The sequence below is a fragment of the Oncorhynchus mykiss genome, chromosome 32, assembly GCF_013265735.2.
Source record: "Oncorhynchus mykiss isolate Arlee chromosome 32, USDA_OmykA_1.1, whole genome shotgun sequence".
Lineage (NCBI taxonomy): Eukaryota > Metazoa > Chordata > Actinopteri > Salmoniformes > Salmonidae > Oncorhynchus > Oncorhynchus mykiss.
In genome coordinates this window covers 37,298,649-37,326,585 of record NC_050572.1, presented here as the reverse complement: position 1 = coordinate 37,326,585, position 27,937 = coordinate 37,298,649, and the positions used below count along the sequence as shown (strand labels likewise).

At 43.5% G+C, this 27,937-nt stretch overlaps 2 protein-coding genes and 1 long non-coding RNA gene across 3 annotated transcripts; 2 read left to right on the top strand and 1 right to left on the bottom strand.

Annotated features, from left to right (window-relative positions):
- The first annotated feature begins 2,341 nt into the window (after positions 1-2,341).
- Positions 2,342-4,540, top strand: utp23 (UTP23 small subunit processome component). Its single transcript, XM_021560640.2, has 3 exons — positions 2,342-2,964; positions 3,051-3,222; positions 3,907-4,540. The coding sequence occupies exons 1-3, from the start codon at positions 2,777-2,779 to the stop codon at positions 4,294-4,296; spliced, it is 750 nt and encodes a 249-aa protein (XP_021416315.1). The 5' UTR covers positions 2,342-2,776; the 3' UTR covers positions 4,297-4,540.
- Positions 4,541-4,694: 154 nt separating this feature from the next.
- Positions 4,695-21,816, bottom strand: LOC110489277 (double-strand-break repair protein rad21 homolog A). The gene is made up of 14 exons (XM_036970760.1): positions 21,676-21,816; positions 20,469-20,663; positions 20,060-20,189; positions 19,664-19,763; positions 18,687-18,793; positions 18,145-18,357; positions 15,080-15,199; positions 14,830-14,958; positions 14,365-14,588; positions 13,928-14,075; positions 13,473-13,618; positions 13,076-13,243; positions 6,995-7,078; positions 4,695-6,855 (listed from the first exon to the last, which is right to left on the bottom strand). The coding sequence occupies exons 2-14, from the start codon at positions 20,610-20,612 to the stop codon at positions 6,664-6,666; spliced, it is 1,905 nt and encodes a 634-aa protein (XP_036826655.1). The 5' UTR covers positions 20,613-20,663; positions 21,676-21,816; the 3' UTR covers positions 4,695-6,663.
- An 85-nt stretch (positions 21,817-21,901) lies between these two features.
- Positions 21,902-26,900, top strand: LOC110489334. The gene is made up of 4 exons (XR_002468554.2): positions 21,902-22,013; positions 25,925-25,982; positions 26,084-26,107; positions 26,337-26,900. It is a non-coding gene; the product is annotated as an uncharacterized LOC110489334 (long non-coding RNA).
- Positions 26,901-27,937: the final 1,037 nt, after the last annotated feature.

Sequence of the window (27,937 nt, the reverse complement as noted above, 5' to 3'; positions counted from 1 at the left end):
CCTTCACGTCAGACTCATTAAAGAAAAAGTGTTTGTCCAGTTTGAGGTGAGTAATTGCTGTTCTGATATCCAGAAGCTATTTTCGGTCATAAAAGATGGTAGCAGCAACATTATGTACAAGTTACAAACAATGTGAGAGAAAAAACACACAAAATAGCACAGTTGGTTATGAGCCTGTTCCACTTTTTAAAAAGTGCCACTTTTTAAAAAGTGGAACAGCCCACCTAATTTTTCTTAATATATCAGCAGTACTTCACAGCACATAACGGAACTGACTTGAGACAGGAACAAAAGTTGGTCAAATGGGCAGGCTGGAAAAAGATGGCGGAAGTGGACGATGAAGTGGATTCTGAATCCAGTGGCACTAGAATCAAAGAGAATTGGAGTATTGTCCAAAATGATGGAAAACGGAGCAAAGTAATGTACAGTGATGAGAATGTCCCTTTGTATCTAGTAGAAGTACAGTTTGTTAATGAGGAGTAGTTGAGCAGATTTCCAATATTGAAGAAACCATTTGAGATATCCAAACTGGTGGAGCGAGTGCTGGGTAAAGTGAAGGCTGTGAAGATCACGAGAGGTTGGGCTTGTTTAGATTTTTGTGCTTCTGTGGATCAGAAGGAATGTGCATTGCTTCTCACCCGATTTGATAATTTTTATTTTATTTTTTTATTTCAGTGATTTCAGTGAGCTGAGATAAGGCGGAGCTTTACCTAGCATGGACTTGTAGATGACCTGGAGCCAGTGGGTCTGGCGACGAATATGTAGCGAGGGCCAGCCGACTAGAGCATACAAGTCGCAGTGGTGGGTGGTATAAGGTGCTTTAGTGACAAAACGGATGGCACTGTGATAGACTGCATCCAGTTTGCTGAGTAGAGTGTTGGAAGCCATTTTGTAGATGACATCGCCGAAGTCGAGGATCGGTAGGATAGTCAGTTTTACTAGGGTAAGCTTGGCGGCGTGAGTGAAGGAGGCTTTGTTGCGGAATAGAAAGCCGACTCTTGATTTGATTTTCGATTGGAGATGTTTGATATGAGTCTGGAAGGAGAGTTTGCAGTCTAGCCAGACACCTAGGTACTTATAGATGTCCACATATTCTAGGTCGGAACCATCCAGGGTGGTGATGCTAGGCGGGCATTGAACCCTGTGGCACCCCCATAGAGACTGCCAGAGGACCGGACAGCATGCCCTCCGATTTGACACACAAACATAAGTTTGAAGTGTTGTGTGTGTGTGAGGCCGTTGGTAAAAGGACACAGTTCTGAGTAATAATCCACGATTTACTAAATAAATGGTAAGATTCAAACAAGGAACATATACAATAAACTAAAGCACAAACAACGAGATCCCACATGACAAACAATAACGCACAAAACAGAGACGGAAATCAGTGGGTTAAATAATGAACATAATTAATGGAATGGAAACCAGGTGTGTAAATAATCAAGACAAAACAAAACAAAAATGAAACATGGATCGGTGGTGTCTAGAAAGCCTGTGACGTCGAACACCGCAGAAGAAGGAGAGGGACCAACTTCGGCAGAAGTAGTGACAGTGCGTCTCTTCGGACAGGGCACCCCTTAAGGAGGTTAAATCTGGCGACTTGTGGGAAGTTGATTTTGAAGAAATTAAAAATATTCCTGTAGTGATTGATGCATCTCTGATGATTCGTGTGGTGAAAAATTGAAGAGTCTATCTGTTCTTTGATTTTTTTTAAATGGTGTCTCTCCCTACTCAAGTGCAGTTGGGGTATATAAACTACAGAGTCAGAGCATTTATCCCAAGACCAATGTAGTGTGGTCATTGTTAAGCTTTTGGTCATGTTTCAAGTGTTTGCAGAAGGGAGAAGCCGAGATATCCAAATTGTGGAAAATATCAAATCATGTGTTTTAAAAGTGAGGAAAATGTGACATGTTGCAATTGTGGTGGGAACCATGAAGCTACATCTTTTGATTGCCCGACAAGGGCGAAAGAGAATGAGGTGGCCAAAGTCAGGGCTGTCCAGAGCATGTCATATGCAACAACTGTTAAAAGAGTTGAGGGTTTGATTGGTGCTCCTGAAGAGTCCATGGTGCTGCATAGGCCTTCACTGCAGGCTGCAGGGGTTGCCTTTCACCAACAGGACCCTGACATTTTAAAGGTTAAGAAGGTGGACTTTGTGGCATTTATAGCTATGGTGATTAATGGCACTGCCAAGGTGGGGATAAGGTCCAGGAATGTAGATATAATTGTGGATGCAGCAGAGCGGTTCCTGGGACTGAAAGATTTCTTGGTGGAGGAGTTACATGGAGCCTGAGAAGGGAGATTTGAAAGAAGGAAGAAGTGGGAGTTTTGTTTTTGTTAATATACTATTTTTATTTGGGTGGATTAAATTAGTGTCCCTGTCCCAAATCGGATGGATTTTCTTTTTTACCTTGTTTTGGTTTTCAATCCGTCCAGTTGGAGGCGGCAATGCAACTTTTGGGGTCGTAAGTCAGCCATAAAACCCACAGAAGAAGAAGAAACAGAAGTCTTGATTCTGACGTTTTGTTTCCAGACGAACATATTCAGCTGTTACTCAACCAAGGAAACGTGTGTTTATATTTTCCAAGCAATTTGATTTTATTGGTTATGAATCCGTGTGTACTAGTAAACCGATACTGACGAAAATTTACAGATCATACGTAATGCAATTGCGTCCATTTGAGTGATATTTGTGTGTGATTTTTCAGGAAGTAATTCTGTCAGACAAGCTCGTTAGCTCTTTTTAGTACATTCTTGGGCTAGCGAACTAGCCACAATGACGATCAAACGACAAAAGAAAGCCAAGAAAAACATAAATTTCTACAAACATAACTTCAGTTTTAGAGAGCCCTTTCAAATTCTCATCGACGGGACGTTTTGCCAAGCGGCTCTGAAGAATAAGATTCAAATCAAAGAGCAGATGCCGAAATACCTCATGGGGGAGGTGCAACTTTGTACTACAAAGTGAGTGGGGTTTGGTGTTGTAGTAAATGTCACACTGTCGTGAGTTTTACCCACTGACAGTTTTTTTGTAACCTTATGTCCTACAGTTGTGCATTGAAGGAACTCGAATCACTGAAAGACCTTTATGGTGCCAAACTCATCCTGCAGCGGTATCAGGTTAGGAACTGCAAGCATTTCAAGAACCCCGTCTCTGCGTCAGAGTGTCTGCTCTCCATGCTGGAAGGGACCAATCCACACCACTACTTTGTTGCCACACAGGTAAGTGTTATGTCATATCTTTACTTACCTGGGTCAATCAATGGTCCTGTTTCCCTGCTCAGACCTTGCATGCATCAACCGATGGTTGCATGCCACATCATTGACTGCCAAATTGCTGTAACATGGGGTCATGTTCCTCTGCTTAGACATTGCTGATGCATGCCAGATCTTACAACACCTGGATTTGTATCAGCTCCCGAGTGGCGCAGCGGTCTAAGGCACTGCATCTCAGTGCAAGAGGCGTCACTACAGTTCCTGGTTCGATTCCAGACTATCACATCCAGCCGTGATTGGGAGTTCCATAGGGCGGCACACAATTGGCCCAGCTTCGTCCGGGTTTGGCCAGGGTAGACCGTCATTTGTAAATAAGAAATTTGTTCTTAACTGACTTGCCTAGTTAAATAAAGGTAAATAAAAAAAACATATATGTTATAGCAATATTGTGCCCTTGATGACGTGCTACGCAACCATTGTTTGATGCATGCAACGTCTGAGCAGGGGAACACGACCATGTGGTTAGCTGATAGGTATTTTACCTATCTAGGCGTTGTAGGTTTTGGCATGCGTCAGCAACGCTTGTCACCTCAGGATCAACAACCAATAGTGCCGCCCACCTAACTGCATGCATCCAGTCTATACCACATTTTTTTATTCACCTCTTCATGTCGGATGTTTAATTTCTAGGACCAAGAGCTGACAGCAGGCCTGAAGAAGATCCCAGGCGTGCCTCTTATGTATATCATCGTCAACACCATAGTGTTGGACAAGCCCAGCCAATGCTCGGTTAGCCATGTGGAGGCTGTGGCTCTGGGAGAGATGGTCACCCCAGCCCAGCAGCAGAGCATCAACAGCCTGAAGGAGGTGCAGGGGATCGGGCAGGATGGAGAGCGCCGGGGCAAGAAGCGTAAGAGGAAAATATCCAATCCCAACCCGCTCAGCTGCCTAAAGAAGAAGAAAAAACAGCCACCGACGCAGCCTCTTAAGACTGAGAAGAAGAAACGGAACCGTCAAAGGAAACGCACCAAGCCAGAGGGAGGCGAGGGTCCATCCCTCAAACCGCTCCCAAACCCTTAGTGTGGTGGGAAGAAGGCTCCCAAAAGTTGAAATTTGAACAGCTAAATATAAATGTATAACTCTTTTTATAGATAAATTACTGTTTGTCTTTACTAAACACATTTGCCAGATCAAAGGCATCTCATTGGAATTCAAGAGATCCAACTTCAAATGTCTGGAGAACATATTTTGAAGAAGCACACAATGAATTCAGTCTTTGTATTGCGTTCATGACGTCATGTTTCTAAAAATGTATCCTCAAACAGTTCAATCTAGTTTTTGACTATCAGAAGGTATTGATATTCTAAGTCATTATTGTATTGATATTCTAAGTCATTATTATATTAAGTCCATAGCCATTATACCCAGTTTGCTGGCTCAATGAACCAGCTATGAAAAGGATCGTCATTGACATGAACTGTTACCAGTATTCATTTTATTAGAAAACTTACATCAGTTGCTGGGGCTCAGGACTACACGCATGGCATCAAACATCTGAGTTAGAACACATTTTAGCAACAGTATCTACAAGATATAATTTTGGGTTTTATACAAAAAGGAAAATGCAAGTTTACTGGCACATAGTTTAAAAGGGGATGCACTGAAACATTACATCATATACAATTTCAGAGGGAGTCCGTGGATATCAAAACAATGCATTCATTGTAAAGGATGGTCAGAAAATTATAAATCTACTTGTCCTCTGCAGCTATGAACCATGATAAGACGAGCAATAGCATATTCAAGAATGACTCGCAACGAGTCTAAACACCTATGCAAGTTTCCATCAAAACTGTTTTAATTAATGAATACCAAATTAGTTTTCTATATACCAGAGATTTGACATTCAGCTGCATCAAAGTTGAATTAAATGTAGTTTCCTGACACCCACTGGGCTGAGTTGTCTTGAAATTTAGAGTGTGATGAAAATGACAATGGCTTCAAAATATGTGAAAGATGCAGCGTTTAAGTCTAATTCTGACCAAACCATTAACATCTGCATTAGATAGTTGATACGACTATTTTCATTGTCACAGTATGTGACTTAAAACAATGGTAATTATTCAAGAAATACAATTTCAGGAGCAATTAATTGGAATAAAGTATATTTCAAAATGGAGCATGCAATAAAGAGTAGTTATTTTTAAAATCTACATAATCCTCAAATCAACACAACAACGGAGACATTTTAAATGTCAGACATTTGAAAATATAAAGTACAGTCAAGAGACACAAGCACTTTTAAACACAGAATTAAAAAACGAACCCATTGGAATGCTTGAAACTACTAAGCTACCGTTGGTCTTCAAGATAAGATTGCTGGTGTGTTTCAGAAACTTGCCCAGTAGTACACGCTTCTTTTAGCTAAAGGTTATAAAACATGAGAACTTTTTTTATGGGGAGGGAAATGGAACCTCTGAATGAAACACATGATTGGATTATCGCTCACATTCTATCAAAACATAAAGAGCTTTCATTGGATAACAAAAGCCAAAGACAGGAGGCATACAATAATCCCACCAATCATGACATTCAGTGACTTCATCCCCCCCACCAACCGCCACTTTGACCTTTCAATTAAAAAAAAAAAAAACATCTCAAGACAAAAAAGCACATACTGAACAAAAAATATAAACACACCATGTAAAATGTTGGTCCCATGTTTCACGAGCTGAAAGAGTTCCCAGACATTTTCCATATGCACCAAAAACCTATTTCTCCAATTTTGGGCACAAAGTTGTTTACATCGCTGTTGGTGAGCATTTCTACCTGGCAGGCATGGCATATCAAGAAACTGATTAAACAGCATGATCATTACACATGTCCACTGTGTGCTGGGGACAATAAAAGCCCACTAAAATGTGCAGTTTTGTCACATAACACAATGTCTCAAGTTGAGGGAGCGTGCAATTGGCATGTTGACTGCAGGAATGTCCACCAAAGCTGTTGCCAGAGAATTCAATACACATTTTTCTACCATAAGTCATTTTATGCACATCGTCATTTTAGAGAATTTGGCAGTACTTCCAACCGGCCTCACAACCACAGACCAGGTGGAGCCACACCAGCTCAGGCTTCTTCACCTGCGGGTGGGGGGGGGATGTGCTGAGAAGTATTTCTGTCTATAATAAAGCCCTTTTGTGGGGGAAAAACTAATTGGCTGGACGTGGCTCCCCAGTGGGTAGGCCTATGCCCTATCAGGCCCACCCATGGCTGCGCCCCTGCCCAGTCATGTGAAATCCATAGATTTGAAAATGTTGCCGGTTGTATTTATATTTTTGTTCAGCGTAGGTAAAAAAATAAAAATAAATGTATATGCACAGTGTTAGAGAACTAAACATTCTATACAAAACAACAGTTTTAGAGTAAAAGCAGCCAGTGTCGAGTCTAGATTAGGTGGAAGCGGGCTCCAGGGGTGGCGATGATGTCGCTGTAGTGCTCTGTCTGGTTGAGCTCCACCGCCTGCTGCTTCTTCAGAACCAGGAAGGTGTAGAACTTGGCGGCAGCCTGCTTCTTGTTGTTGTTCCTGCACAGATCCAGCAGGCTAATTTGCTGGGCCCCCGTCTTGGCCATCACCCTCTGTTGAAGGGAGGGAGAGAACAGGTGCGTCGCGGTTAAAGACCCGGTTCTGGTTAGAAATGTTGGGGTTGTTCACTTGGTGAGTCACAACAATTAGTACAGTTCTTAGTGCTCTTGTAGAAGCTCTCCTATGACATACCTGTAGGCCGTGGAGCATCTGCTGGGTTCTCTTGTTCCACCTCCTCTCCTCTCGGGCCTGTTCTCCGGCCTGACCTTCCTCATCCTTTCATGGAACACACATAACATTAACTATACATAAATAATACACTTTGGCTAATGTACAAGCAATGCAAGACCGTAAGAGACATGCTTCTGCGTACTCCTAGGCCTGCAGTGCCTTCAGAATGTATTAATACACCATTACTTATTCCACATTTTTTGTTACAACCCGAATTCAAAATGTATTAAAATAGATTTCTCACCCATCTACACACAATTTTATTGAAAATTAAATACACTACATCGTAAATGTTGGGCGATTAGGCCTGGCTCACTGAGTTCCAATTTATCCCAAAGGTGTTCGATGGGGTTGAGGTCAGGGCTCTGTGCAGGCCAGTCAAGTTCTTCCACACCGATCGACAAACCATTTCTGTATGTACCTCGCTTTGTGCACGGGGGCATTGTCGCACTGAAACAGGAAAGGGCTTTTGCTGGAACTAAGGTGCATTATTCCTCCTCCACCAAACTTTACAGTTGGCACTATGCATTTCAGGCAGGTAGCGTTCTCTTGGCAATCGCCAAACGCAGATTCGTCATCAGACTGCCAGATGGTGAAGCATGATTCATCACTCCAGCGAATGTGTTTCCACTGCTCCAGAGTCCAATGGCGGCAAGCTTTACACCACTCCAGCCAACGCTTGGCATTGCGCACAGTGATCTTAGGCTTGTGTGGGGCTGCTCGGCCATGGAAACCCATTTCACGATGCTCCCGATGAACAGTTATTGTGCTGATGTTAGTTCCCAAGGCAGTTTGGAAGTCGGTAGTGAGTGTTGCAACCGAGGACAGAATTTCATATGAGCCATGCACTTCAGCACTTGGCGGTCCCGTTCTGTGAGCTTGTGTGGCCTACCACTTGGTAGCTGAGCTGTTGTTGTTCATAGACGTTTCCACTTCACAATAACAACTTACAGTTGACCGGGGCAGCTCTAGCAGGGCAGAAATTTAACAAATTGACTTGTTGGAAAGGTGGCATCCTATGACAGTGTCACGTTGAAAGTCACTCAGCTCTTCGGTACGGGCCATTCTACTGCCAATGTTCCCTATGGAGATTGTATGGCTGTGTGCTCGATTTTATATACCTGTCAGCAATGGCTGAAATAGCCAAATCCACTAATTTGAAGGGGTGTCCACATACTTTTAAATATAAACTACCGGTGAAAGGTTTGGGGTCACTTAGAAATGTCCTTGTTTTTGACAGAAAATAAAAACAATTTTACATTAAAATAACATCAAATTGATCAGGAATACAGTGTAGACATTGTTAATGTTGTAAATGACTATTGTAGCTGGAAATGACAGATTTGTTTTATTGAATATCTACACAGGTATACAGAGGCCCATTATCAGCAACCACTCCTGTGATCCAATGGTACGTTGTATTAGCTAATCAAAGTTTATAATTTTATTTATCTTTTTTTACCCTTTTTTCTCCCCAATTTTGTGGTATCCAATTGGTAGTTAGTCTTGACTCGTCGCTGAAACTCCCGTACGGACTCGGGAGAGGCAAAGGTTGAGAACCGTGCGTCCCCCGAAACACAACCCAACCAAGCCGCACTGCTTCTTGACACAATGCCCACTTAAGACGGAAGCCAGCCGCACCAATGTGTCAGAGGAAACACCGTACACCCGGTGACCGTGTCAGGGTGCATTGCGCTCGGCCCTCCCCTAACCCGGACAACGCTGGGCCAATTGTGCACCACCCCATGGTTCTCCCGGTCACGGTCGGCTGCCACAGAGCCTGGACTCGAATCTCTAGTGGCACAGCTAGCACTGCGATGCAGTGTCTTAGACCACTGTTCCACTCAGGAGGCCCAAGTTTATAATTTTAAAAGGCTAATTGATCATTACAAAACCCTTTTGCAATTATGTTAGTGCAGCTGAAAACTGTTGTTCTGATTAAAGAAGCAATAAAAATGGCCTTCTTTAGACGAGTTGAGTATCTGGAACATCAGCATTTGTGGGTTCGATTACAGGCTCAAAATGGCCAGAAACAAATAACTTTTTTCTGAAATTCGTCAGTCTATTCTTGTTCTGAGAAATGAAGGCTATTCCATGTGAGAAATTGCCAAGAAACTGAAGATCTCGTACAACACCGTAACTACTCCCTTCACAGAACAGCGCAAACTGGCTCTAACCAGACTAGAAAGAGGAGTGGTGTCTAGTTTGAGAAACAGACGCCTCACAAGTCCTCAACTGGCAGCTTCATTAAATAGTACCCGCAAAACACCAGTCTCAACGTCAACAGTGAAGAGGCGACTCCGGGATGCTGGCCTTCTAGGCAGAGTTGCAAAGAAAAACCCATATCTCAGACTGGCCAATACAAATAAAAGATTAAGACGGGCAAAAGAACACAGATACTGAACAGAGGAAGTATTATGGACGACGAATCTAAGTTTGAGGTGTTCAGATCACAAAGAAGAACATTCTTGAGACAGAAAAAATGAAAAGATGCTGGAGGAGTGCTTGACGCCATCTGTCAAGCATGATGGCGGCAATGTGATGGTCTGGGGTGCTTTGGTGGTGGTAAAGTGGGAGATTTGTACAGGGTAAAAGGCATCTTGAAGAAGGAAGGCCATCCCTCCATTTTGCAACGCCATGCCATACCCTGTGGACGGCGCTTAAATTGGAGCCAATTTCCTCCTACAACAGGACAATGACCCAAAGCACAGCTCTAAACTATTCAATAACTATTTGGGGAAAAAGCAGTCAGCTGGTATTCTGTCTATTATAGAGTGGCCAGCAGTCACCGGATCTCAACCCTACTGAGCTGTTGTGGGAGCAGCTTGACCGTACGGTATGTAGGAAGTGCCCATCAAGCCAATCTAATTTGTGGGAGGTGCTTCAGGAAGCATGGGGTGAAATCTCTTCAGATTACCTCAACAAATTGACAACTAGAATGCCAAAGGTCTGCAAGGCTGTAATGGCTGCAAATGGAGGATTCTTTGACGAAAGCAAAGTTTGAAAGACAATTATTATTTCAATTAAAAATCATTATTTATAACCTTGTCAACGTCTTGACTATATTTCCTATTCATTTTGCACCTCATTTCATGTATGTTTTCATGAAAAACAAGGACATTTCTAAATGACCCCAAACTTTTGAACGGTAGTGTACAAGTCTCAAAGAGCACTCCACACCTGGATTTTGCAACATTTGCAAATAATTATTTTCAAAATTCTTCAAGCTCTGTCAAATTGGTAGTTGATCATTGCTAGACAACCATTTTCAGGTTTTGCCATAGATTTTCAAGCAGATTTAAGTCAAAACTGTAACTCGGCCACTGTCTTCTTGGTAAGCAACTCCAGTGTAGATTTAGCTTTGTGTTTTGGGTTATTGTCCTGCTGAAAGGTGAATTAATCTCCCAGTGTCTGGTGGAAAGCAGACAACCAGGTTTTCCTCTTGCATTTTGCCCGTGCTTAGCTCCATTCCGTTTATTTTTTATCCTGAAAAACTCCCCAGTCCTTAACAACTACAAGAATACCCATAACATGATGCAGCCACCACTATGCTTGAAAATATGGATTGTGGTACTCAGTAATGTGTTGCATTGGATTTGCCGCAAATAACACGTTGTATTCAGCACAAAAAGTGAATTGCTTTGCCACATGTTTTGCAGTATTACTTTAGTACCTTGTTGCAAACAGGATGCACGTTTTGGAATCTTTTTTATTCTATACAGGCTTCCTTCTTTTGACTGTTAATTAGGTTAGTATTGTGGAGTAACTACAATGCTGTTGATCGTCTGACACTGCAGGATTTGAGTCCCTGGCGGCGTAGTGTTACTGATGGTAGGCTTTGTTACTTTGGTCCCAGCTCTCTGCAGGTCATTCACTAGGTCCCCCCATGTGGTTCTGGGATTTTTGCTCACCGTTTTTGTGATCATTTTGACCCCACGTGGTGAGATCTTGCGTGGAGCCCCAGATAGGGATATCTGAGCAGCTAACCGATCGCTGCAGCTGTACATAGTCTATTGGTAAATAGCCCACCCATTTTCACCTACCTCATCCCCATACTGTTTTTATTTATTTACTTTTCTGCTCTTTTGCACACCAATATCTCTACCTGTACATGACCATCTGATCATTTATCACTCCAGTGTTAATCTGCAAAATTGTAATTATTCGCCTACCTCCTCATGCCTTTTGCACACATTGTATATAGACTCCCCCTTTGTTTTCTACTGTTATTGACTTGTTAATTGTTTACTCCATGTGTAACTCTGTGTTGTCTGCTCATACTGCTATGCTTTATCTTGGCCAGGTCGCAGTTGCAAATGAGAACTTGTTCTCAACTAGCCTACCTGGTTAAATAAAGGTGAAATAAAAAATAAAAATAGAGGGTGATTATCAGTGGTCTTGTATGTCTTCCATTTCCTAATAATTGCTCCCACAGTTGATTTCTTCAAACCAAGCTGCTTACCTATTGCAGATTCAGTCTTCCCAGCCTGGTGCAGGTCTACAATTTTGTTTCTGGTGTCCTTTGACAGCTCTTTGGTCTTGGCCATAGTGGAGTTTGGAGTGTGACTGTTTGAGGTTGTGGACAGGTGTCTTTTATACTGATAACAAGTTCAAACATGTGCCATTAATACAGGTAATGAGTGGAGGACAGAGGAGCCTCTTAAAGAAGAAGTTACAGGTCTGTGAGAGCCAGAAATCTTGCTTGTTTGTAGGTGACCAAATACTTATTTTCCACCATAATTTGCAAATAAATTCATTAAAAATCCTACAATGTGATTTTCTGGATTTTTTCTCCTCATTTTGTCTGTCATATTTGAAGTGTACCTATGATGAAAATTACAGGCCTCATCTTTTTAAGTGGGAGAACTTGCACAATTGGTGGCTGACTAAATACTTTTTTGCCCCACTGTATATATTCTTAATTTCATTCCTTTAGATTAGTGTGTATTGTTGTGAAATTGTTAGATATTACTTGATAGATATTACTGCACTGTTGTAGCTAGAAACACAAGCATTTCGCTACACCCGTAATAACATCTGCTAAACATGTGTATGTGACAAACCAAATGTGATTTAATTTGAATAGGTGCCCTTCTTTGCGAGCCATTAGAAAACCTCCCTGAGTCTTTGTGGTTGAGGGACCTTTTACAGATCATTTTATGTGTGTGGTACAGAGATAAGGCAGTCGTTTAAAAATCATGATAAACACTATTATTGCACACAGAGTGAGTCCATGTAACTTATGTGACTTGTTTAGCGAATTTTTACTCCTGAACTTATTTAGGCTTGCCATAACAAAGGGATTAAATACTAATTGACTCAAGACATTACAGCTTTTACTTTAAGTAATTTGTAAAATAAATAGAAAACATAATTCCACTTTGACATTATGGGGTATTGTGTGTAGGCCAGTGATAATTTTTGTAACAAATGTTTATCTACTGGCTTCCTAAGTTGCGTAGTGGGCTAAGGCACTGCGTCGCCGGCTTTACTTGGCTCATCGCGCTCTAGTGCCTCCTTGTGGCGGGCCGGGTGCCTGCAGGCTGACTTCAGTCAATGTTTCCTTCGACACATTGGTGCAGCTGGCTTCCGGGTTGAGTGGGTAGGTGTTAAGAAGCGTAATTTGGCGGGTCATGTTTCTGAGGAAGCATGACTCAATCGTCACCTCTCCCAAGCCCATTGGGGAGGTGCAGCGATAAGACAAGATCGTAATTGGATATCAAAAAATTGGGGGAAAAGGGGGGGTAAAATACAAAACAATTATAATATCTATTTTAAATTCAGGCTGTAACACAACAAAATGTGGAAAACGTCAAGGGGTGTGAATACTTTCTGAAATCTCTGTACATATTTAGCTTCCTTTTGCAAGCTAAGACAGAATAGATCAGTGGTCACCCGCCATGGTCCAAGAGAGCCACATTGTCTTTAGGATACGCAATTCCATCAGCTGTTTAGTTCTTACTTGGAACACAAGTCTACACACCCTGTAGCTCTTCAGGACCAGGAGGGTTGGCAGTGACCTCCGGCACATCTTTATCTCACCTCCTCATCTGAGTCGTCCTCTCCTTCCTTCTTGTCCTTTTTCTCCCCTATCAGGTCCAGCTCGGGGAACTGGCTGAGGTTGGTGCTGTCCTCAGGGGGCAGCTCCACCATTATGTCCAATTGCTGGGACACACCTGAATGGTTGGCAGCCTGTTCCAGAGTACCCATCTGGATAGAGAGAGAATAAGAATGTTTGAGTGGTTGAGTAGGGGGTGGAGTATGGGCAAAAGGTAGAAGCAGGTCATACTTCTACTATCAAAAAGCACTAATGAGATCTTCCAGTGGATACAATATCAAACCCCAACAAGCCTTATATGCTTGACAAACTGCCTTTGAAAGTTTCCCTAGCCATAGTTAAACAGGGCTTGAGCGAAGAGAGGAGGAAAGAGGCACTCACGGGCAAGGCTGGCTCTGTGTCCTGGGCCTTGCGTTTCTGGCCGTGCATGGAGGAGGGTGGGGGCATGACTGACTCGTCCAGGGTGGTCCTGCTGCCCTCCATGGCCGATGCCTGCAGTACACTGGGCTCCTCCAGGATGGTCTGGTCTGGAGCGCATACAATTACACACAGTGAGAACATTAAACTACAGTAATCAAAGAAAGGTTTTGAGTACAAGTACATGAGTGTTATGGATGAGGATCAGATGAAGTGCTTATGTCAGATTGGGAGTCTGTCTGTTCCACTGGAGTTGAAGAAATTCCAATAGTACTACTTTGAGTGTATCTACTTTGAATACCAGCCTATGTCTTAATGTGACCATGCCGAGAGTTGGCCCTCTAGCCTATAATGGCATCTACTGTAGAGGAATGCACTGTTGACATTCGGCAGTGAGTTAACTGAGTGGAGTATCTCACCGATGATGTCCCTCTGCATGACCTCCTCTCTGGGCACCTCAGGGTTCTCCAGGTCCTTCAAGAACTCATCCAGGCTGTCTGCCTCACCTCCCTTCCGCCTCTTCCTCATCTCATCTGGAACCAGGGGGGTCAGGGTGCGGGTGAACATCTACAGAAAGAGAAAGAGAGGGGGAGAAAGAGAGAGAGGATATAGTCCGTGTTAGGCTAGGTAGAAACAACAATGCACAAAACCCCTAAAAATAGTGGCTACATTATGTCCTCACAAACTGATTGTTGAGAATAGAAACATATAGAAAAGCTCTAATGAAAGAGATTTAGGAATTAACATAAACACATCTGGGGGGGGAAACAGAAAAGCCATTGCCAGGTGCTGGATTGAACACAATAACAGTACACAGCCCTTGTTTGTCTAACTACCAGACCAGTTGCTGGGTTACCTTGAGAAGCCTGCTGTTCCAGAGGGGCTGTGCTGGCAGAGAGAAGAGCTTCTCCACGCCTCCCGTCTCTTTCCACATCATCAGCTTCTTGGTGGGCGGCGCAAGGTCCAGCGTGGTGACGATGTCAGAGTAGTCGCTGAGCTGGGCACGGATGGTCTTGCTATCCAGCTCCTTCAGGTTGTCCACAATCAGCTTCCTCTTCCTCTTGGCTTTGGTTTCCTTCACTGTGAGGAGTAAAGAGAAAATAACTTGTAAGTGAATAGTGACATTTGGTGGCAGCAGTGGGATCCAGGGTGGTAGGGGTGCCTTGAAGAACAAGCAGGTGTTGAAGATCTTTTGTGTGCTACTAAACTCCAAGACGAGAGCAGTGGTGCTCCTAAGTGAATACGTTATGGCATAGATCTATGTGATGTAGTGACATACATAACATGACTATCAGAATTTGAGAGATTGTGGGCTGCTGACCTGTGATGTCGATGGGCTCCAGGGCGAAAGCCTCCTCCTCGTTGTGTACCAGCGTGGTCTGCTCTGTCTGGTCCTGCATGGCGGGCAGGGGCTCTGCTGGGCCTGAGTCTGGGCTGTCTGGACCTCCCGCTATACACACAACATTTAGAAAAATATAAAAACATACAATAACTAATACAAAAGAGTTCGCTTAGACCATGTTGGTCGAAACATTGTTATGGAACAGCATATGGTAAGTGTTGCAACTTACGTGAGAGGGCATCAAAGTCATCTTCGACATCGTGTTCCTGCAGCCTCAGCATGCTCTCTGTGATGGCAGGAGGGTCATCGAAAATGCCACCCCCATCCTTGTTACTTAGGAGCTTGTCAACTAGAAACAGGCATGAAAGTGGCAATGCTCAGCAAGAATTAAAGCTGTAATATGTAACTTTTTGGGCAAACTGACCAAATTCACATAGATATTTGAGTTATAGATCTGTGATTCATTGAAAACAAATCTTAAAAAGTATATATGTGTGCTATTTCTATGCTTCCTATTCTTAAGTTTCGTTTTTCGATTAAATCTGTATTGCTGAAGTTATTGCATGATTGAAATTTAAACTTAATTTTCAATTGAGCTGACATGTAGCATTTAAGGCGTCCGCATGCTTCCCATCTGAAATAGTCCGGAAGAGTTGGTAAATATATTCTGACTACATTTTGTGACGTTTTTGTTTGTTCTGGTCTTCGGCAATTTATTTTTTTGGATGTTCGTGCACACACAAAAATGTCTTGAGGCAAGTCGGTAGCCGAAGTCTACAACTCTTCATCGGTCACTGGTCAACAGCAGTTCAACGGCTCAGACACAAGACCTAAGTGGCAGGTTCTACAGACAATCACGGACTACAAAAAGAAAATCAGCCACATCACAGACACCGACGTCTTGCTTCCAGACAAACTAAACACCTTCTTTGCCCGCTTTACGGACCACACAGTGCCACCAAGGACTGTGGGCTCTCCTTCTCCGTGGCCGACATGAGTAAGACATTTAAACGTGTTAACCCTCGCAAGGCTGCCGGCCCAGACGGCATCCTTAGCCACGTCTTCAGAGCATGCGCAGACCAGCTGGTTGGTGTGTTTAAGGACATATTCAATCTCTCCCTATCCCAGTCTGCTGTCCCCACATGCTTCAAGATGGCCACCATTGTTCCTGTACCCAAGAAGGCAAAGGTAACGGTACTAAATGACTATCGCCCCGTAGCACTCACTTCTGTCATCATGAAGTGCTTTGAGAGACTAGTCAAGGATCATATCACCTCCACCCTAGACCCACTTCAATTTGTATACCGCCCCAATAGGTCCACAGGCGATGCGATCGCCATCACACTGCCCTATCCCATCTACAAGGGGAATAGCTATGTAAGAATGCTGTTCATTGACTACAGCTCAGCATTCAACACCATAGTACCCTCCAAGCTCATCATTAACTTTGAACTTTGAGGCCCTGGGTCTCAACCCCGCCCTGTGTGATTGGGTCCTGGACATCCTGACGGGCAGCCCCTAGGTGGTGAAGGTAGGAAACAAGATCTCCACTTCGCTGATCCTCAACACTTGGGCCCCACAAGGGTGCATGCTCAGCCCCCTCCTGTACTCCCTGTTCATCCATGACTGCGTGGCCATGCACGCCTCCAACTTGATCAAGGTTGCAGACAACATAACATTAGTAGGCTTGATCACCAACAACGACGAGACAGCGTACAGGAAGGAGGTGAGGGCCCTGGGAGTGTGGTGTCAGGATAACCACCTCTCACTCAACGTCAACAAAACAAAGGAGATGATAGTGGACTTCAGGAAACAGCAAAGGGAGCACTCCCCTATCCACATCGAAGGGACAGCAGTGGAGAAGGTGTAAAGTTAAGTTCCTCGGCGTACACATCACGGACAAACTGAAATGGTCCACCCACACAGACAGTGTGGTGAAGAAGGCGCAACAGCACCGCCTCAACCTCAGGAGGCTGAAGAAATGTGTCTTGTCACCTAAAATCCTCAAACTTTTACAGATGCACAATTGAGCTTCCTGTCGGGTTGTATCACAGCCTGGTATGGCAACTGCACCACCCACAACCGCAAGGCTCTCCAGAGGGTGGTGCGGTCTGCACAACGCATCACCGGGGGCAAACTACCTGCCCGCCTGGACACCTACAGCACCCGATGTCACAGGAAGTCTAAAAATATCATCATGGACAACAACCACCCGAGCCACTGCCTGTTCACCCCGCTATCATCCAGAAGGCGAGGTCAGTACAGGTGCATCAAAGCTGGGACTGAGAGACAGCTTCTATCTCAAGGCCATCAGACTGTTAAACAGCCATCAGCAGCACAGAGGCTGCTGCCTACATACAGACTTGAAATCATTGGCCACTAACAAAGGGATCAGTAGTCATTTTATTAATGTTTACATGTCTTGCATTACTCATCCCTTATGTATATACTGTATTTTATACCATCTATTGCATCTCGCCTATGCCGCTCGGATGTTATTCCATCCTTTTACTTAGATTTGTGTGTTATTAGGTAGTTGTTGTGGAATTGTTAGATTACTTGTTAGATATTGCTGCACTGTCGGAACTAGAAGCACAAGCATTTTGCGACACTCGCAATAACATCTGCTAACCATGTGTATATGACCAGTAAAATTTGATTTGAACAGATGGGACTCGTCAATGAAGTGTTTGTTGTAATTCAACGAGAGACTAATCATTTTCATGCATCATTTTTCACTTGAGAAATACTGCATCTTAGTTAGATGTGAAATTGTGCGACTAAGATCCTCTGCAAAAAATGAAAAATGAATGACAGATTTCTCGAGTTATCTTAGATTAGATCTGGCTACGGCGTCTCAAGATGAACGAACAGTACTATTGGCACTAAGGTCTATTAAGGGAGTCAAGCACACTCGTTCGGTTCATCTAGCTGAGTTCAGCTAGGCGCCAGTCGAACTGAATCATACAGAAGGCTTTACCATGAATGCAGTCTCCGACGACACAGGAACATTGTCTTTACATTTCTATGGCACTGTATGTAGCGCAGCTCTTCAGCACTACAGATTGAATCAAGCCACAGGGTTTTTACACCAGATACAACCATTATGTAAACAATCAATTGGCCACATTAGTCATGGAGGAGGCAAGGGCTATGTCCCATTTACTTCTCCTTCCTCCCACACCTGTGCACACTTCAGGAGGAAGGGGATATTATTGAAATGCACCCAAGGAGACAAGGAAAGAAAGAATTTGGTCATATCCCCAACCCAGGTTATCCTTCCTTTCTTCTTACCCAGCATGCCTCCTTCGCTGTCAGCCATGGGGATCTCTCCAAAGTCATCTTTGTACTGGTCGTCATACTCTAGGTGGTTGGACTTGTCTGTGATCTGGGCCTCAGAGGTCTCTGGGTCTAGGAGCAGGTTGGAGGCTGATGCACCGTGGATGATGTCCACCTCGAAGGCACTCTCTTCCCGCATCATCTCCCGGTCATCCATCCCAAAGTCAGCTGGAGGGGAGAAAACACTGAATATGTTAGAATGAGTTTTCGGGATGTGTATGTACAGCAGAAATGAGTGGCGGGCTTTGTCACACTGGGAAGGGAGGAGCTTGGAATAGGCTGGAGTATGGGTGCATTTCAATAATCTGCCTGGATATGAAACTATGGTGAAAACATGGTAGACCACTACCAAGCATTTGCTATCACCTATCCATATCAGTGCAGATGAGGTAAAGGAGATGAAAAAGGAAGCAACTACAGACTATTGAGATGCAGCCATGGTTTAGGTCGAGGAGTGAGATGGTGAAAGGATTGGACTGGGAGGCCTGGCTACATACCGAAGTCAATCTCCTGCAGCAGGTTCAGGTTGCCCACCTCCTCCCTCATGGTGATCTCTTCCACTCGACTCTGGTTCAATGTGAACTGCTTGGTTACGTCGATGTCACTGCAAATACAACATAAATCACTACCACTGAGCAAAGAAACACCTAGTGCGCTGGGTACAAGCAAACCGTTACCAGTAAGAGCATACAGAACTCCTGCAGGAGACTGAAAAGATTTGGCATGGGTCCTCAGATCCTCAAAAAGTTCTACAGCTGCACCATCGAAATCATCCTGACTGGTTGCATCACCGCCTGGTTTGGCAAGTTCTCTATATCCGACCGCAAGGTGCTACAGAGGGTAGCGTGTACAGCCCAGTACAACACTGGGGCCAAGCTTCCTGCCATCCAGGGACCTCTATACCAGGTGGTGTCAGAGGAAGGCCCTAAAAATTGGCATACTGTTCTTTCTGCTACCACATGGCAAGCGGTACCAGAGCGCCAAGTCTGGGCCCAAAAGGCTCCTTAACAGCTTTTACCCCCAAGTCATAAGACCGCTGAACAATTAATCAAATGGCCACATGGACTATTTGTATTGACCCCCTTTTTTACGCTGCTGCTACTCTGTTTATTATGTATGCATAGTCACTTTACCCCTACCTACATGTACATATGACCTCAATTACCTTGACTAACCTGTACCCCCACACATTGACTCAGTACCGGTATCCCCTGTATATAGCCTTGTTATTGTGTTACTTTTTTAACTTTTGTTTATTTCACAAATATTTTATCACTCTGCACTGTTCGCTAAGGGCTTGTAAGTACGCATTTCACGGTAAGGTCTACTACACCTTTTGTATTCGGCTCATGTGACAAATCAAATTTGATGGGAACATATACATCAATGGAGACACAGCACTCATCAGAGCTTCATGGCAAATCTCAAAAAACATATTTCAACTTGTTGGGCTCTGATGACATGCAGGACTCACTCTAGGTCTGGTAGTGGTTGGTCGAAGTCGTGGAACTCTTCTGGCATGGTGATGGCGTTGTAGGCAGCTTCTCTGTTCTCCTCTGGCAGATCCACCACACCTGAGAGGACAGGGATGGAAGCAGGGGTCAGGCCAGCTCAAACCCACATAGTACACAGCCATAACATCTACCAACAATGTTAGTACTGTCTAGCAGCCCAGTGTGCCACTCACAAGTTTCATATTGGGACTCTTTTCAGGGGCCCCAATTTCAGTTCATTCAACAATATATGCCAACTAACAGTAAAATTAAGATTTAAAGTAGATGGCTGTTGAGCCAAACTGTAACTAAGAGTCTTGAATGTAAATCAACAAAGAAGATGTTGGACCAGTCCAGCCGCCTAGCCAATATATTACCTGGTCTGAAGGCCATCTTGATCTTGATGAAAGCCTCGTTACAGTCAGCCAACAAGTACTTGGCTTTCCTGTTGTAGATCCTCACCACCCCCAGGAGCAGATGACCTGATGTACGCAGGGCCATTTTCACCTGGATAAATACAAAATAAGAAAGAATGTAATTGAATCTAACACCGTTCAGAAATACATTTACCCCCTATGGCAAGATAATTCACTTCAAATCTCTAGTACCTTCTACCAAGCCCTGACCCACAGCAAGTGTGTTGAAAATTTACACACTTCTACTGGTTCACGCAACACTAGTCTGTCAAAGTACCCTTAGAGCAGCATTAACCTAGTGGAGACTAGAGAGCGCAGCACATGACAGAAACACATAATAGAAGCGCTGTATGGATAATAGCTTGTTTACCTTGGGGCAGATGATGCTCTCCACACTGCTCTCCAGGTTGCATTCAAACACATGAGCCTTGGTGAGCTTCTTATCCCAGTGGGCCGCTAGCCAAATCTTGGCCAGCGGCCCACGCTTGCTGAGTACAAAGTGGGCGTAAAACATTGACCCAGCACCTTCTCACCCAAGGGGGGAGGAGGGGACGGGGACCGCCGACTTGCAGGGACAAAGGTTAGAGACTGCTGTTAGAAAAAACGTCCAGTCACAATACACTTTGATGGTCATATTGAATAAGGAAAGATTGGACTTTCAGAAATACATTTTATATTGCCACGCATTAACCGTCATTTTTATACTACACTTCATTACTCAATATCTGTCAAAGTAACATTTGAGTGTGTCATCAGTCCTCGGTGCTGGCAGACCAACGACACTCACACTATATTGCATGACGAAAGTGCGTTGTGGATGAATGTTAATAAAATGAATGAACAACAATGATTGAATACTCAGAAATTAAATTAAGCAATTAAATAACTAACTCAAAATTGCGCAATTTTGTGATTTGTTTACCTGACCTAATAATTTACGGCTACATCTGTCAAACTAACTAGCTTCAAGTAGCGACTGAGGCCCAATCTGGTCATTGTCCTGATTTTTTGGTACCCTCCATGGAGGTGGAGGATTTGTGTTGGTCTTGATACCGACAGAGTTCGTTTTGTAAATGTAACAACATATGATACTTATTAAACACATCGAATATTTATTAACAATGCACAACTAGCTCTGTCATAAATAAGTATTACTACAACTAAGTGAGTTAGGAACCAATCGTTTAGATTGTAAACAAATACAAAATAATAACGGGGCCTCGGCGCGAGCCAAACAACAGCCCCGATAGCTATCTTTGTGGGTTTTGCAGGAGACGTGAGCGCCAGTGATACATATTTGTACGTTTTGGTACAATATTGCGTTCCAGATTAATAAACAAATGTGAAGCTAGCTAAATACCCACAGTACAACAGGTAAATAGCTAGTATACTAGGCTAGCTAATGTTACCGAGCAGTGTGTGCGACGTAATCAACAACCCCGTGTCATTTCCAAAACAGAGCGCGTATTCTGATAAGATTTTTGGTTTGTGTATAGCATTTTATTTTTTATCTAACATGCAAAACATTTGCTATATTCCAGTAGTTGAACGTATATTTAAAATGTAAATCAACTCACCAATTACGCTCCAATTTTTCGGGGCGGCTGTACTGTAGTTTACTTTTTCCACCCCTCCTCTTCCTCCTCCCACTGAAAACAAACAAGATGGCAGCAACCATTTTTGGTCTCTTGCACGGAGAAGCCCCTGACTGCAGTGTGCAGTTCTGGGCCGGGCTCAATGTGGGCGGAGTCACACGTCGGGGCCGGGTTCAATGTGGGCGGAGTCATTCTTCGGGGCCGGGCTCAATGTGGGTGGAGTCAAACGCGTTTAACAAAAACCTTTCCCGGTCTCCTTCAAGGTCACCCAAGTTCTCAATCGAACCTGACCTACATGGATAAAAATATAAACCATGGAAGTAAGTGAGACTGTCATTATGCATAATGTACTTTGTAATATTCATGTTATACCAGTACAGTGGTACATTTTCATATGACCAACTACCGCACCGATGTTAGCATGGGTTAATTAGCGCCCATTTGCACGTGAGGGAATCTGCTCTCAATGAGGGAATCTTATTTGGACAAATTTGCCTACTTGAGCAGTAAGCCTAGGTTTGTAGTCATGTAATCAATTTGATTTTCTGTGTTCAATGTATGCCTTATTGTGTTTGACTGGCTCTAAACGTGTATTGTTGATGCCATTCCCTTAGTTACACATAGCGAGTCTACACAGCCTACACATAGTATATACAATAATGAAATCATTATTATTATTATTTACGATTATCATTATTGTTGTTATCATACCTATCAAACTTAAGACTATACCACTCATCATCCTACCTGTAGTGCGTTTGTTTTTGCCGCCTTTTTCGATCTTTCAACCTCTCTTCTTCAGACCTTAGTGAGTGAATGACATACATTCAATATGAAAATATATTCAGGTCAGTGAAACAAGTGATTTTAAGGATGCAAATGAAAAGTTTTTATGATGTTTAATACTTACGGCATGGGAAAGTTCTGCAGGAGAACTAGGCGCCACCATGGCCTAATTTGCTGCATGTTTTCCTTTGAAAAAGAAAATCACACAATCGGATGGGTATCCCAAAAACATTATATGCACTAGTGATGAATATTTCATCATTTCAAATCAAATCAAATCAAATTGTATTTGTCACATACACATGGTTAGCAGATGTTAATGCGAGTGTAGCGAAATGCTTGTGCTTCTAGTTCCGACAATGCAGTAATAACAAGTAATCTAACTAACAATTCCAAAACTACTGTCTTGTACACAGTGTAAGGGGATAAAGAATATGTACATAAGGATATATGAATGAGTGATGGTACAGAGCAGCATAGGCAAGATACAGTAGATGGTATCGAGTACAGTATGTACAACTAAGATGAGTATGTAAACAAAGTGGCATAGTTTAAAGTGGCTAGTGATACAAGTATTACATAAGGATACAGTCGATGATATAGAGTACAGTATATACGTATGCATATGAGATGAATAATGTAGGGTAAGTAACATTATATAAGGTAGCATTGTTTAAAGTGGCTAGTGATATATTTACATCATTTCCCATCAATTCCCATTATTAAAGTGGCTGGAGTTGAGTCAGTGTCAGTGTGTTGGCAGCAGCCACTCAGTGTTAGTGGTGGCTGTTTAACAGTCTGATGGCCTTGAGATAGAAGCTGTTTTTCAGTCTCTCGGTCCCAGCTTTGATATTACCTGTACTGACCTCGCCTTCTGGATGATAGCGGGGTGAACAGGCAGTGGCTCGGGTGGTTGATGTCCTTGATGATCTTTATGGCCTTCCTGTGACATCGGGTGGTGTAGGTGTCCTGGAGGGCAGGTAGTTTGCCCCCGGTGATGCGTTGTGCAGACTTCACTACCCTCTGGAGAGCCTTACGGTTGAGGGCGGTGCAGTTGCCATACCAGGCGGTGATACAGCCCGCCAGGATGCTCTCGATTGTGCATCTGTAGAAGTTTGTGAGTGCTTTTGGTGACAAGCCGAATTTCTTCAGCCTCCTGAGGTTGAAGAGGCGCTGCTGCGCCTTCTTCACGATGCTGTCTGTGTGAGTGGACCAATTCAGTTTGTCTGTGATGTGTATGCCGAGGAACTTAAAACTTGCTACCCTCTCCACTACTGTTCCATCGATGTGGATAGGGGGGTGTTCCCTCTGCTGTTTCCTGAAGTCCACAATCATCTCCTTAGTTTTGTTGACGTTGAGTGTCAGGTTATTTTCCTGACACCACACTCCGAGGGCCCTCACCTCCTCCCTGTAGGCCGTCTCGTCGTTGTTGGTAATCAAGCCTACCACTGTTGTGTCGTCCGCAAACTTGATGATTGAGTTGGAGGCGTGCGTGGCCACGCAGTCGTGGGTGAACAGGGAGTACAGGAGAGGGCTCAGAACGCACCCTTGTGGGGCCCCAGTGTTGAGGATCAGCGGGGAGGAGATGTTGTTGCCTACCCTCACCACCTGGGGGCGGCCCGTCAGGAAGTCCAGTACCCAGTTGCACAGGGCGGGGTCGAGACCCAGGGTCTCGAGCTTGATGACGAGCTTGGAGGGTACTATGGTGTTGAATGCCGAGCTGTAGTCGATGAACAGCATTCTCACATAGGTATTCCTCTTGTCCAGATGGGTTAGGGCAGTGTGCAGTGTGGTTGAGATTGCATCGTCTGTGGACCTATTTGGGCGGTAAGCAAATTGGAGTGGGTCTAGGGTGTCAGGTAGGGTGGAGGTGATATGGTCCTTGACTAGTCTCTCAAAGCACTTCATGATGACAGATGTGAGTGCTACGGGGCGGTAGTCGTTACCTTAGCTTAGCTCAGTTACCTTAGCTTTCTTGGGAACAGGAACAATGGTGGCCCTCTTGAAGCATGTGGGAACAGCAGACTGGTATAGGGATTGATTGAATATGTCCGTAAACACACAGGCCAGCTGGTCTGCGCATGCTCTGAGGGCGCGGCTGGGGATGCCGTCTGGGCCTGCAGCCTTGCGAGGGTTAACACGTTTAAATGTCTTACTCACCTCGGCTGCAGTGAAGGAGAGACCGCATGTTTTCGTTGCAGGCCGTGTCAGTGGCACTGTATTGTCCTCAAAGCGGGCAAAACAGTTATTTAGTCTGCCTGGGAGCAAGACATCCTGGTCTGTGACTGGGCTGGATTTCTTCCTGTAGTCCGTGATTGACTGTAGACCCTGCCACATGCCTCTTGTGTCTGAGCCGTTGAATTGAGATTCTACTTTGTCTCTGTACTGGCGCTTAGCTTGTTTGATAGCCTTGCGGAGGGAATAGCTGCACTGTTTGTATTCGGTCATGTTACCAGACACCTTGCCCTGATTAAAAGCAGTGGTTCGCGCTTTCAGTTTCACACGAATGCTGCCATCAATCCACGGTTTCTGGTTAGGGAATGTTTTTATCGTTGCTATGGGAACGACATCTTCAACGCACGTTCTAATGAACTCGCACACCGAATCAGCGTATTCGTCAATGTTGTTATCTGATGCAATACGAAACATCTCCCAGTCCACGTGATGGAAGCAGTCTTGGAGTGTGCTTGGTCGGAGTCAGCTTGGTCGGACCAGCGTTGGACAGACCTCAGCGTGGGAGCCTCTTGTTTTAGTTTCTGTCTGTAGGCAGGGATCAACAAAATGGAGTCGTGGTCAGCTTTTCCAAAAGGGGGGCGGGGCAAGGCCTTATATGCGTCGCGGAAGTTAGAGTAACAATGATCCAAGGTCTTTCCACCCCTGGTTGCGCAATCGATATGCTGATAAAATTTAGGGAGTCTTGTTTTCAGATTAGCCTTGTTAAAATCCCCAGCTACAATGAACGCAGCCTCCGGATAAATCGTTTCCAGTTTGCAGAGAGTTAAATAAAGTTCGTTCAGAGCCATCGATGTGTCTGCTTGGGGGGGGGATATATACGGCTGTGATTATAATCGAAGAGAATTCTCTTGGTAGATAATGCGGTCTACATTTGATTGTGAGGAATTCTAAATCAGGTGAACAGAAGGATTTGAGTTCCTGTATGTTTCTTTCATCACACCATGTCACGTTGGCCATGAGGCATACGCCCCCGCCCCTCTTCTTACCAGAAAGATGTTTGTTTCTGTCAGCGCGATGCGTGGAGAAACCCGTTGGCTGCACCGCTTCGGATAGAGTCTCTCCAGTGAGCCATGTTTCAGTGAAGCAATTTATACATAACTCAGTGAAATCACACTGCGCTTCCATTGCAAGGTACAGTTGAAGAGTAGGTTGTTAAACCAATTAAAGACTTAAACTGCCCCCCCCCCCCCCCCCCCCCAATATATTTTAGGATGATGTAGAAGACGCCCCGAGAAGTCACAGCATTTCACTTCAGCATGCAGGATCAGGTACTGTATAGGGTATTAGCTAAAGTAAGGTGCATTCTTGTATACACATCCCTAGAGGTTCCTTTACATTACTTATTGACCACAATCTGTTTTCTTTCTAGGTGATACTGAAAACAAAATGCACGGTGAGCTGTGAACTGGTTATGTAGTCTACTGTGTGTAATGCTGAAGGCTTGATGCATGGCAAGACATAATAGTTGTGATGACTTGAGTAGTTATATATATATCACTGAAAACCCCTTTTAGTAATAGTGGCTTTTGTTTGCATGGTGGTATTGTGAAAGTAGGTTGTAATTTGACTTGATCAACCAATTAGGCACTACTCTTAATATTTATTCTTCCTTTTTCTTCAAGGAAGCAGATGTTCTTATAAGGGACACCTTAGAGGCAGCAAGGTAGTGTGAACTCCAAACATTTAAAGCCACTGTTTCCCTCCCCAGTGTAATTGGGATGGACAGGGAAGACTCCATTACAACCCTTAAAGGACTACGGTTGTATGATGGCCTGGATGAAGAGGAAAATATTCTCAAGGAACCATTCATGTTACAGAGAGATTGAGATATTCTATGTGGAGGCAGTTGACAACAAGAACATTACTGTCTTTGCCTCTTGAGGAGCAGGAGTGAAGCCATTTTTGAGGAGTGGTCAAACCTTGTTTTTGTCTGCTGTGTTAATTGTTTCAATTGTTAATTGTGTTAAGTTGTTTAGTAAAGATGACGTTGAAGTCACCCGAGTCTCTGATCTCTGTACTGGAGCTGGTATAACTTAATGTACAAAGCACATTCAGCTTGTCAGTATGTCTATATGGTATAGTCTGTCTCCATTCTCATGAGGAAAGTAAATAGCATTATAAATAAGGATAGGTAGTAATTGTGTGTGTGTGTGTGTGTGTATATATATATATATATATATATATATATATATATATAATATATATATATATATATATATATGCTCAATGAAATAATATAAGTTATAACATTTATCAACACAATTTTAACAGTACATGACATGCATAACAAGTCTGTTGTTCACTGCAGAAATATCAGTAACTTGTCTCATAGCATGAAGCACAAAGTGTTGCAACACATCTGCTGGTACCACTTTATATAATATTTCTTAAGATCTTCAAAAATGAAATATGTTTGTATTCAACGTGTGTGTTTGTATTCAGTGTGTAACCGTCAAACTTTAGACAAAAAATGTGGGTGGGGTCAAATGTTTGACTCCGCCCACATCAAGCCTGGCCCGAATTGCACACTGCAGTCAGGGGTACTTGGCTTCCACCTGCAAGTATGGGTAACTGCATACGTGGGTGTGTCATCAGAAGTGGGAGGATCAACAGCGATAGGCGTTACATCAACCATGTGAAACAAGGTTGGGAGAGCTAAGTCACTCTATTCTTAATACTATGAGAATCATACTGTGGCTTTTGAATGTTAACAAAACACAACAGACTCCTAACTAAATGTGAAAATAAAAGTTATTTTTAAGGCGGTTATTAGTCTACCAGTTTTTCATTTACCAATAAATCATTATTAGGCCTATAACTCATGTCTGTTCGACTACCATTGGATGACGATACAAATGTTTTTTTGTGAATAAGGCTCATTACAATTACTCTTGTATAATTGGGAAGCAAACAGCCTACAGGTTTTTCATTTAGCAATAAATCTGTTTGATTGTTATAACCAGGGGTGAGAGCATATGTGAAAGTATATTTAATTTCTTCCCGGTACGGGATCTCCTTTGTGAGCGCACGCAGCTGCACCAACATTATTTATGGGTGGCCGCCCTAAGCGAGACAAGAAATTGCCACCCTCACTCAATTTGAGCCCTGTTTTTATTTTTGTTTAACTAGTCAAGTCAGTTAAGAATAAATTATTATTTACAATGACACCTCCCTGGTCACAAAACCATGTACATTGGTTATATACTTCACATTTCGTCATAAA

Bases quoted from the DNA above. Each gene is read 5' to 3' on its own strand.
- utp23 (XM_021560640.2), top strand. From the start codon at position 2,777: ATGACGATCAAACGACAAAAGAAAGCCAAGAAAAACATAAATTTCTAC. The intron at 2,965-3,050 runs GTGAGTGGGGTT...TATGTCCTACAG, and splicing joins GTGCAACTTTGTACTACAAA to TTGTGCATTGAAGGAACTCG. The intron at 3,223-3,906 runs GTAAGTGTTATG...TTTAATTTCTAG, and splicing joins ACTACTTTGTTGCCACACAG to GACCAAGAGCTGACAGCAGG.
- LOC110489277 (XM_036970760.1), bottom strand. From the start codon at position 20,612: ATGTTTTACGCCCACTTTGTACTCAGCAAGCGTGGGCCGCTGGCCAAG. The intron at 18,794-19,663 runs GTGAGTCCTGCA...TTGTATTTGCAG, and splicing joins CAACCACTACCAGACCTAGA to TGACATCGACGTAACCAAGC. The intron at 13,244-13,472 runs GTGAGTGCCTCT...CTCTCTATCCAG, and splicing joins ACACAGAGCCAGCCTTGCCC to ATGGGTACTCTGGAACAGGC.